The 11564-nt window shown below is 34.7% G+C and overlaps 1 protein-coding gene across 2 annotated transcripts; it reads right to left on the reverse strand.

Annotated features, from left to right (window-relative positions):
* Positions 1–6086: 6086 nt before the first annotated feature.
* Positions 6087–8068, reverse strand: LOC126608240 (ethylene-responsive transcription factor RAP2-3-like). Of its 2 annotated transcripts, none has more exons than XM_050276097.1 (2): positions 7804–8068; positions 6087–6934 (listed from the first exon to the last, which is right to left on the reverse strand). In XM_050276097.1, exons 1-2 carry the CDS (start codon positions 7988–7990, stop codon positions 6297–6299), a joined length of 825 nt encoding a protein of 274 aa, XP_050132054.1. In that variant the 5' UTR covers positions 7991–8068; the 3' UTR covers positions 6087–6296. The 2 variants fall into 2 exon arrangements, with proteins under 2 accessions (XP_050132054.1, XP_050132053.1); XM_050276096.1 differs by having other exon boundaries at positions 6087–6937.
* Positions 8069–11564: the final 3496 nt, after the last annotated feature.

Raw genomic sequence — 11564 nt, forward strand, 5'->3', positions numbered from 1 at the left:
CCCCTTCAATTCTCATAATTAGTTAATTTGCACCCTACTGTTAATTTTTTTTCATTTTTCATTCATTCTTCCGTTAAGTAGGTATATGCATGACTGCCTTTAAAGGTAAAAAAGTCATTTTACCTACACCTCTATCTTCTTCCTTTTCTCCAAGCCGGTTCCACACCACAATTGTCGTCTGCAACCCTCTGACTCTTTCATCAAATACGCCGCCCGGAACCGCCGCAAATACTCTCCTGGACCCAGATCCGTTTTCGTTTCTGTTGGAGCTGTCGCGATCACCTGAAGACCCTCTGGGAGAGTAGAACTCTTCTTCCTCTTCCTCTTCCTCATTGTCTCGGTCATGGGTCGGAACCGATTTGGCATTCTCCCAACGTCTCAGCCTCGAGGTTTGCCAAGCAAACGGCGAAAGTGGATGAAGGTTTGGTGAGTCAACTTTCCGAGTTTCTTTTTCGGCCCTTCGACCAACACTTTCGCGCGAGTCAACTCGTTCCTCGAGTCTGCGCGAGTTGGCCACTGTGCCCAGGTAGAGGAACTCGGAGCTGGTGGAGGAGCCGGTCCGGACCTTGTGGGTACCACTGAAGGAGTGGCTGAAATTGGGCGCCTGGAACAGCCTGCTACTGTGCTCGATCTAACATACGACTTTTCATCCTCGTCGTCAGGGAAGTTGCGGCGGTTGTGGTGTGGAACCACAATAGGCTCGGCTTGGATAAAATGAAGAATAAGAGAAAGTTTGAAGAAAAGGAAGAAGAAAGTGAGTGTAGGTAAAATGACTTTTTTGCCCTTAAAGGCAATCATGCAGATACCTACTTAATGGAAGAAATGCAAATACTTACTTAACAGAAGAATTGATGAAAAATTTAAAAATTTAACAATAGGGTGTAAATTGACTAATTATGAGAGTTGAGGGGGGAAATTGGCCAATCCTTACAAGGTGAGGGGGTAAATTGATAAATACCTCTTTTTAAAAAAAAATGAAAACACCTTATTGACCGTTAGATTTGACTTTAATGAAATTGTGTGACCTGTGATTTAATCTCAACCACACAATTTCATTAATAGTCAAGAAGGTGCCCTTATTATTATTATTTTTTTTTTTTTAAATAGAAATCTCTCTTGTGCATATATATATATCTTTGACCAAGATAAATGAAAACTGAAAACAAAAACACGTAAAATTCAACAAACAAACCCTTAAAAATATGGTATAGCCTTTCATTAAGGAGGCAGATTCTCTGCCATTTTGCTTGGATGCATTTTTCATTCCCTCCTATTATGTACAGTCACGGTTAAGCCATGTCAATATTTTATATTGAATTTTTTTTATAAAAATAATAAGATAAAAAGTAATAAGAATATAAAATGTTGACATGACTTAACCATGACCGAACAAATAAGAGGAGATGAAAAAGACACCCAAATAGGAGGGCAGACTATCTGCCTCCCTTCATTAAATCTAGAAGATGAAGGAAAAGTAAACGGAGTCCCTTGAAGCGTAGGAAAAATGTGGAAATCATTTGACTAATGTTTCCATTGGGGTCAAGTAATCTCATCGACTAACCGACCTATGGTAATTAGGGTTTCAACTTTTTACCGGGTCCCGGGTCCAAGTTGGTCACTCGGATTGCAACGGGCGTTAAATTAAGGGGTGTGATATCCACACACCCCATTTTACTTCTCACACACCTTTCTAATTTTTGGCCGTCGGATATGATGAATTGAAGAAGATCAACGGATATAAATTAACAAGGGTATGTGAGAAGTAATTTGGGGTGTGTGGATAGCACACCCCTAAATTAAGCGTATCCAAGTAAAGTAAAAGTCCAAGTGCTTCTCCTTCCTGCTTCTAAATTAGGAACGATGGATTTACTTCTCTGTATGTAATGATTATTTAATAATTTATGTTATCACTTTTGTAGGGATGACGTGGATGTGAAATACTAATAGAATTATGATTTTCCCTTATTTTCTTCTTCCCTAAACTGTGTCTGAAATATGAAGCACTAATAGAATGATGCTTTCATAGGCTTTTTCTACCCTGCAATATCTTGAACTACTCTTATCTACGAAGATGAGAATTCAAACTTACGTGTGAGGCCAACTAGCTTGCTCCACATCCATTTCATTATAAATGAAACTAAGTGGAGAGTACAGTACACAGTTGTGTTAATAGATATATGTTAACAAAGTAACTTTTGTTTTCAAAGATTTATCGTGGATAATTATTACAATATGGAACTGTTATTGATACTTCATAAAAATTATTGAACACTTCACCAGAATTATCAAGTATTGTTGAATTAGGTTACGTCCAAGATTCAAAACCCTCTCATATGAGAAAAGAAGTTATATGGTTGTATTATATAGTGAAATGATCTTTAGATGAAAGATTTAAATATAAATTGTACATTTTTTATCATAAAATTTTAAGAAAATTAACGAAAAGTCTAAAAAAACTTATCTTAAAAAAAAAAAAACTTTTTAAAGATATAATGAATAGTGTCAGTTAAAGGTAAAAATGTTATTTTTCGTTAAAAGTGAACAGTACCATAAGTGTTTTGTTAAAACTTCCTAAAATTTTTGCATAAAAAAACATTATTTATTGAATGATCGGATACCCGGAACCGGAAGAATACGACAAAAGTTTATCCCGCGATCTAGTGATTAGTGTCACATCATCAACTTCCTGCCATATTATTATTATTATTTATTTGTGCCGGCTTGAATTAGTTTATTGATTCTCCTTAATTTCATTCCAAACATTTTATAATTGCACGTATATTCGTACGTGCTGCCATTAAATAATAATCATTATGAGTATAATAATGTATTTTAAATGTATTATGTTACATATATTAATCAGATACATGAATCGACATGGATGGGAGCATAACAACTTTAATTTTGCGATTTGCGAAGCAAACACAGTCGCTCGCCCACGGATTTGAATTCCAACCTGATCTAAATTATGGGGATCATAGAGATCCTCATATTTTAATCATTTATCGTACATTGTGTGGTTAGAAATTATTTAATTTTTAAAAAATTTAAAATTAAACATAAATATAACTTAAAAAAAAAACTGATTTCACAATATACGATAAACGGTTAGGATATGAGGATTCTAGACACCGGCGGAGCCACCCACAAGGCTAAGGTGGGCTGTATCCCAGACAGGTTTTCTATAAGTTTAGTGCTATCTATACGTCTATTTTTATTTCTCACACATCTCTCTCAGTTTTTGGCTTTTGGATCGGAAGAACTGATGAAGATCAATGACAAAAAAATCAATAAGGGTGTGTGAATAACACTATCCTTTTTTAAACTGATGCTTTAATGGCTTATGTTAATGCATGTAGCCTATATAGCCCACTCATCTCCAATACATGTTATTATTTCATGTATATTTAGTAGAGGATATGTAATAAATAATATTTTTTATGCTGATAATAATAAATTAGTTATATCTCCCATTCTATCATATTAGTTAAAGAAAAAGACCATTTATCTTATGCACTTTAGCCTCTCTACTTCTTATTCAAGAAAAGAAAGAGAATTTTTTTTAGTTCACAATTAAATCTCCATCTCTACAATTCCTTACTTTTTGTTCCAATTTTCCAATGAATGGAACCTTTGGTACGTTCTTAATCTTTTTATTTACTTATTCTTGATTTATTTAGTAAGTTAATTATTTATATGGTCTTTGAAGTTGTCAATTAGGGTTATGATTTTGAGAATTGCTTATATTCTATTGTTATTCTTTTATATTGATTATTATATAATTTTATATAAGACAAAAATAAACATATGATTTTATGGTACTAATTTCAACGAGCCCACCCAAGAAAAAAATCCTGGCTCCATCCTTGATTTTAGAGAGGATCCTCTTCCTCGCCCACAACAAGAATGACGATGCATCATGCATGTAATCTAAACACCACCCTTACTATCTTTTCAACATATTATCTATTGGGAATTATTATTGGCACTCAAAAAATCTCATTCTACACTCCTCACAATTGTATTTTTCTTTCTAATAATAGAAAGTTTGGAGTGCCAAATAAAAATTTTGGAGTGATAATAAGAATTCCCTATCTATTTTTATAGTATTGTCGGTAAATATAGCAAAACGTGTTAACAACAATATAACATAATAGCCAACAAATAGGTGGTGTATTGAACTTGGTGGTTTGGGGTTTTTTTTAACATACTGCATTTCAAATTTAAGTTTTTCTTTTCTTCTTAATGTAGATTAGTGTAAAACATTGCTTGTAGTGAATAATATTATAGCCAACAAAACATACTGACATCTTCTCGTAGTTTTTAATGCATCCTAGTGTAAACACCACTTTTTGTTAAGTGATTTCTTCATGAATTTGTAAAAATTATTATCTATTATATAAGAGAATTATTATTAGCACTCTAAAAATCTCATTTGGCACTCCAAACTTTCTATAATTATAAGAAAAAAAAACATTTATGAGGAGTGTAGAATGAGAATTTTACAAAATTAGCAATAATAAGGTGCATTTTTATAATTATTATAGTTTTCAAATCCTTTTCAAATAAAATTTTGAAAACTAAAGATTGAAATTAAAAAAAAAAGTTTTTGGTGAAAATGTAATAGAAACGAATTTTAAATTCTAAATTTCTAAAAATGGAAAAAGAAAACAAGATGTTATCATAATATCGCTTACTTTTTTTTTTGAGTGTTGTCATCAAGGAACACACAAAAACCTTTTATTAAAATGGATGTGATATTCACACATATTTTTTTACTTTTTACACCCTTTATTAATTTCAGTTTATTGATATTCTTCAATTCATTCGATTTGACGCCGCAAATCAAGAGAGTGAGTAAGAAATAAAAAGAGGTGTGTGAATAGTACACCTTTACTAAAAATGCCATGCTTCTTGAAAGACACTTACTTTTTTTTTTTGAACAAAATATTATATACCTTAAGGGCGTGTGGAAGTGAGATAAACCTTACCTTAAACTAGTAATAATATAATTCAAATTTGCATTTGACGAAAATCGAATTTAAAATTTCTCCCTTATAAATAAAAAAGAATATAACGTAATACCAAGTGACACAAAATCACTTACTTAAAAGTGCTTCTCATGCTTCCTAGCTAGAGAAGCGTTACTTCTTAAAAAAACGCTTTTATAAAGCAAAAGCTTTATATATATTTTTTGCTCGGTGTAATTTTCTATATAACCAGACGGCTATTAACCCTCAAAAAGTTATTTTGTCTATCTCCTCTTCGGATGCTGTTTTTTTGGAGGCTTCCCGTCTTTCTGTGGGGACCTCTTCGCCTCAGCAGGTTTCCCCTTTGGGGGTGGTGCGTTGGTCCCCGCCCTATTCCATGTTTATCAAGCTCAATGTTTACGCCAGTTGGGATGTCATTTCGGCTGTGGGCTGTGTAGGGATTGTGGCCAGATGCGCTCTAGGCAAGTTTGTTGGAGCGCGGAAGCTGAGGATTTCTGCTCCGTGTGTTGCTGTGGCAGAAGCTCTTGCCATCTGGTTTGGGTGTGAGTTTGCTAGTTCTATGGGTTTGCATAGAATTATTGTTGAATCGGATTCTAAAGAGAACATTTCTGCTTTGGTTCATGATTTGTCCTCTGGCAGCTGGGAGGCTTATCCTACGTTGACAAAAAATTTAAGGCTTCAGGATGCCTTTCAGATGTGCCGCTGGTCTTGGGTTTCGAGATCGGCCAATCAGGCGGCGGACCGTTTGGTGTTGAGAAGTAACACGGAGATGTGCGGTTATACTTGGCTTAACCATCCCCCATCTTCGTTGGTGCATATTTTGAACAAGGATGGCCTCCCCTGTCCTCCGTAATTGTAGTTTGGTGATGAGGGGAGTGACGCTTGGCACTAGGTGCTGCGTCTTTAGACTTTGCTCCCTTCCTCATTGCTTTCTGTTTGTTTCCTTTGGTTGGTGCCTCTTGGTAAGCTTCCCTTTGTTTTTGGCTTCGGCCCTGGTTATGAATTTATCTAGTCTTTCAAAAAAAAAAAAAAAACATAGTGATAAACACTTTCAACATTGACAAACCGAAACGCATTGATTATAACATGCACAAATACAAAAGCAGTTAATTAGTATTTAAAGATAAACACCAAAGCAAACAACACACATGACTTTGTTCCCAAAAAAAAAAAAAAAAAAACAACAACACACGTGACATAAACCCAGTCACAATCCACAAACGCGAATTAAACATACATTCATAATTTAATTAATATTTATTTTTTCTAGCTATACCAACATACAGCTAGAACAATTCCGCTGCCTTAATACAGAAACTGCCCCCGTTGCTGTTGCTGTTGCAGGTGCGTCACCAGGTTATCCAGCATCCACGGGTCCAACGAGTCCGAGTCACCGCTTCCACTCACCACCTGACTCGGCTGCTCCGCCACCACCTCATCCAGCCCCAAGAACGACTCCAAGCTCGATATTTGCTCCTTCAGCTCATACCCTCCGTCACCATCCGCCACCTCATTCTTAGCATACATATCACCGTCACCCTGATAAAATGTATCATAATAGTAAGAACCGGTGTGGAAACTCGGCTGAGTCGACTCCACCCGAGTTGATTCAGCAACAATGCACCGCTTCTTTGTCGGCGGCGGCGTAGCCGGAGCCAGAGGTGGAAGCAGTGAAGAGGGTGGTGGTTGTGAAAAGTTGAGCTTGGCCTTGTCGCCGCGGATGCGCACGGCAGCTTCGTCGTAGGCGCGGGCGGCTTCCTCGGCGGTGTTGTAGGTGCCGAGCCAGACTCGGACGCCTTTGCGGGGGTCGCGAATCTCAGCCGCCCATTTGCCCCACGGCCTCTGCCTTATTCCTCTGTACACATTTTTCCTCACTCTCTTGCCTTCTGCAGCAGCAGCGGCAGCTGCCCCGGTGGCCTTCTTGGGCTTCGCATCACTTGTCGCTACTCCGATCAAACCACACCAATCATAAGTTAATTACTGCATTTCTTTTGTTAATTCAGTAAAAAGATACGAGAAGACAAAAATATTAATTTTAAAGCAACTTTCAATCAAGGAAAATAAATTCTTTGCATCTCTTTTCTTCTTCTGAATTAATTTTTGTCGTTTGATTTTTTTTTTTAATTTGTTCAATTTACAAACAAAAACAATTGGCGGTATCAAGAGAAAATCATATTTTTATTTCAATCTTTTGCGTTTTGATCTTTCAGGAAAGTTGCACTGAAATCTAACTTTCTATTAAAACAAATAATGAATAAACACAAAGAGGTGGTAGAATATGGTTAATTACTAATATAAATTACTAGTTATGTGATCATTAAATTAGAGCACCATACTCATCTGAACTTAATTAATTGGAGATTTTAATTCTAGCCAAATACAATACTTAAACACTTTCTAAATATTTTTGTTCAAAAAAAAAAAAAACTTTCTAAATATTCCAGAAAATTAAGAGAAAAAGCTAGCGCAGCAAAAACAGCAACAAAATATATACAAAGAACTCAATTATTTAAAAGCTAGTGCAGCTAAACAGCAACAAAATATACACAAAGAACTCAGTTATTTAATTGAAAATCTAGTGAAAAGTTTTATTCATATACAATTACCAGATAAAAAAAAAATCATGCAAGAAACACAGCAAACAGAAGAGACAGACAAGTTCTGACTTCTGAGAAATAAATACAATTAATCATGCAAGCTTTATAAGAAAGTAGATAAAATTCTAGACAAAACCCAGTAAAGAAAATGCCATATATAAAAAATTGTGTGTGTGTGTGTGTATATATATTTATCTATATCTATAGATAGATACCTTTGGTGACTGATGGTTTGGGCTTCTGGACCACCTTGTAATCCTCAGGCTGTTTGTTGATGCTGTTGGAGTGGTCTATGCCGAGGAGGTCAGAGATGGTGTCAAGCTCCGACCAGAGGTCCTTCTCCGTCAGCTTCCGGCCACGCTTGGCGGCGATGAAGTCGGAAATGATAGCACCACCACACATGTTTATGTTGCCTCTTGTAGAAACTTTGAGAGAAAAAAGAGCTTTCTCATGACACACGCACAAAGCAAGAAGCCTCTCTTCTAGAGCTCTGTATTTATAGACGACCGTCGGTTACAACCAACATTTTTGCATAACGACAAAAAACAAAGTAAGTTGTCTTAGTGGGCCTTGTTTTCTCAGGACACGGCATGTATGAGAAGCTTACTTAAGAAAAGATGTCATTGTAACGGTATTTAATGCACATCAACATTGTTATGTGACTCTACATGATAAATGCGTGATTAACTTAAAATAATAAGGGTAACGTAACATATTGTAAATATAAGCATGCATTACATGTTGTAAATATAAGGGTAACGTTGCTTTGATTTGTTCAACATCATAGGGCTAGAAAAAAGAAAAGTGCATGCAGAAAGTGAATAAATTATTATGCTAAGTTTATGAGGGGTGCTTTTTTTAAACTAGAGAAAGGCAGAGTCCAACAACATTTTCTTAAACCCTAAACCATAAATTGGTCGCAGATTTTATATAGGAAGCTAAATTTGATATAAAGGATACCTCCAGCTACAAATAGTTAATTTTCCTGAATTTTGGCTCCAATATTGTGGTCAATCACAATCTCACATGTGGACAGTTATAAAAAGTTATGCACAAATATTAAAGAGAACTGTTATTAGTATTTCAAAAATCTTATTTTACCCTCTTAAGTTCTTAACAAGTGTATTTTTCTTTCTAATTATAGAAAGTTTAGAGTTAAAATAAGATTTTAAGAGTAACAATAACAATTCTCATTAAATTTTGATTAGTAATAATGTAAAAATTCCTACTTCTAAAAAAAAAGAGCTAAGTGCACAACCTGAAACACTCCTATAGAGAAATGCTAAAAAGACTATTTGTTACCTCATAATTTAACATCAATTTTTACATTAATATTATAAAATATTATGTAAAAAATATAAAGTATCAGAGAATTCATGAAATTTTCATTTTAAGACAGTCTTCTTAACATTTTTTTGTGATAACATACTTTAATTGAGAATCCCCTCAGCGATCAATCGGCAACGAGATGCTCTAAAAAGTTTGGTGCGAAATAGAAAATCCCGAAAAAAGTAAAGGAATCGAAAGGTGAGGTGGAAATACGTGCATTTGATTTTGAACGTACGATTTACGTGGGGCCCACTGGTGGCAAGTGGTACTGAAGGGCTGGTGATGGGGCAGGATCTGACTTTGCAGTTACAAGAGGGTAATCTGTTACTTGGGTTTGTCTCGCTGTGCAAAGGAACAGTTGGTTATGCTGACAGTGTTACGAAGCGTAACGCGTGCCTTAGATTTGGCTCCAAACTTTAACGGATGAGATTCAGGGCAACAAGGCATTGCTTGCACCAGCTCATTTGGACCGACGTCCCTGTTAAATGACTCCAATATTTGAGCTAATTACGATCTCAGCCACAAATTTTTAGCTTGACGCAAAGCTATATTATTAGGCGAGGGGATTAAATACATAATCTCATGTGTACAAACGCTCTTAGCCATTTAAATTATAAATCTTTACACAGATTTGGAATGTTTCGATTACTATGATCCGTTTCGGTGTTTTTATTTATTTATTTATTTATCAAACTATGTAATATTGAGTTAACATAGACACAATATCTTTTCTTCTAATTTTATCCTTATTGTGTATTTGAAACGTAGAAAGCACTTTAGTTTTTAATAGAATATTTTGAGCTCGTTTAGAAGTGTTTTTTAAATAATTAAAAGCGTTTTTGGTGAATTTTTTTTAAACCAATCATTATTAAAAATCCAAGTGGATCATGAAAAAGTACTTAAGTGTTTTATGCAGGAAGTATATATTTGTTGCTTCTTTATAAAAAAAAAAATACTTAAAATGCTTTTGGAACTCAAAATTAATTTTACCAAAAACATTTTCAATGATTTTAAAAGTACTTCCAAACGAGCAATTTGTATGCTTGTAACAAAATATCAATGAGAGAAACACACAAAACATGCAAGCAAAGGCTCATCCTAACCTCCCATCTTGTGCTTGTGCTCGTTGATACTCGTTGAATTAAACAAGCACACAACTTTTAACCATTTTCAATACATAAGAAAAAGAATGAAGCTTTCCAACTTTTGCTAAATATAGTAAATCTGTAGTGGAGTGCTATTTGTGCTCTCCACTTGTACTCTTATACCTATAAAAGGAGTGAAATAAAGTTTTGAAAAACTACTTTTAGCAAACCATATTTTATCATGTATTACAACCTAAAATTAACATTAAATTATTTCTATACATTTTTCTTTCTTTTTATATTTTTGTGTATTTCAGAGTTTTAGATTGAATAACAGATGAGTGTGTGGACATCATTTTGCCATAGATATTCCCCATATAACGATTCTTAATTTGTTACCCAAATATTTACCAAAAGATGAATAGCTAGTTTGACACTAATTATAGAAGAGGATAAATTTTTAATGTGCCAAGAACACGACACGGTATACAAAGTGTCATTATACAAGTAGTCATAATTTTTGTTTTCAAGTATTCAACGATTTGTATTATGATAACCACGAACTAGTGGTCCAGTGGTAAATGACGGATTACAATGCTTTCTTAAAACAAAAAAAATGGAGGTCTCGGGTTCGAAACTCGCTGCTGGTGTGGAAGCCATACTTGTGACCAGGGAAGGCTGAAATGCCTCTGTAAGTCTTTCCGACCCTCGAAAAAGGTGGATAATCTCTCATAGAAGAGGGAGAGATTTTTGGATAACACCACCTATTAGATTTTTTAGGAAACACTTCTATTTAAAAAAAAAAACTTAAATTTCTAATAAACAATTTTGTTATGCTTTTAAGAATCATGCTTCTTATAAAAGTACTTTTAATAAAAATGCTCCTCTTCAACCTATTTCCACCAGAATGGCCTTTAAAAAGTTGTTACCCAAAACATTTAGTATATGGAAAAGATTATTAACTAGAAAAAGGGGAGTTTGAGGGCTTAATTGTAATAAAGTTTTGCAAAAGGGTAGGAATAGCTAGGAATTTGGAGGTATAGCCCAATAGAATGGATGGGCTTAATTGCCCAGGAATTGCCAGCAGGGACCACAAAGGCCCAAAAAAGAATGTGATTGATTATTTTATTTTATTTTATTAATATTTATTTATAGAGAGGGGATAGAATTTGGTCATCCCATAAGAACATAGCGGCAGGCTTTTTGGAAGCAAAGAAAGAAGATAAAGTTACAAAGAAACGCCTTCTGTTTCTGCGTCCAACAAACAAATAAACTCCTCACATCTCAATGATGTCATCCTTTTATGTTTCTTTTTTTCCATAATTATCGTATTACATCGGATTAATAGATGAGAAGACTAAAATTTTAAATCAAATTTGTAAACTATATGACGTGAAATATGATTAAATTATTATAGTATTGATTCACGCATTTCACTTTTTATTGATGACACATCACTTAATTTGCTACATCGAACGCATATAGGCATTGAAGAAAATCATAGGGTAGAGAAAGAAGGATTCTCTCCCCTCCTAATCTCTCTCTCCTTCCCTCCCTCTCTA

Source organism: Malus sylvestris, chromosome 16 (genome assembly GCF_916048215.2).
Source record: "Malus sylvestris chromosome 16, drMalSylv7.2, whole genome shotgun sequence".
NCBI lineage: Eukaryota > Viridiplantae > Streptophyta > Magnoliopsida > Rosales > Rosaceae > Malus > Malus sylvestris.

Excerpts from the sequence above, each read along its gene's own strand:
- LOC126608240 (XM_050276096.1), bottom strand. The coding sequence starts at position 7,990 with ATGTGTGGTGGTGCTATCATTTCCGACTTCATCGCCGCCAAGCGTGGC. Across the intron at positions 6,938-7,803 it reads CAAACCATCAGTCACCAAAG|TAGCGACAAGTGATGCGAAG; the intron begins GTATCTATCTAT and ends GTTTGATCGGAG.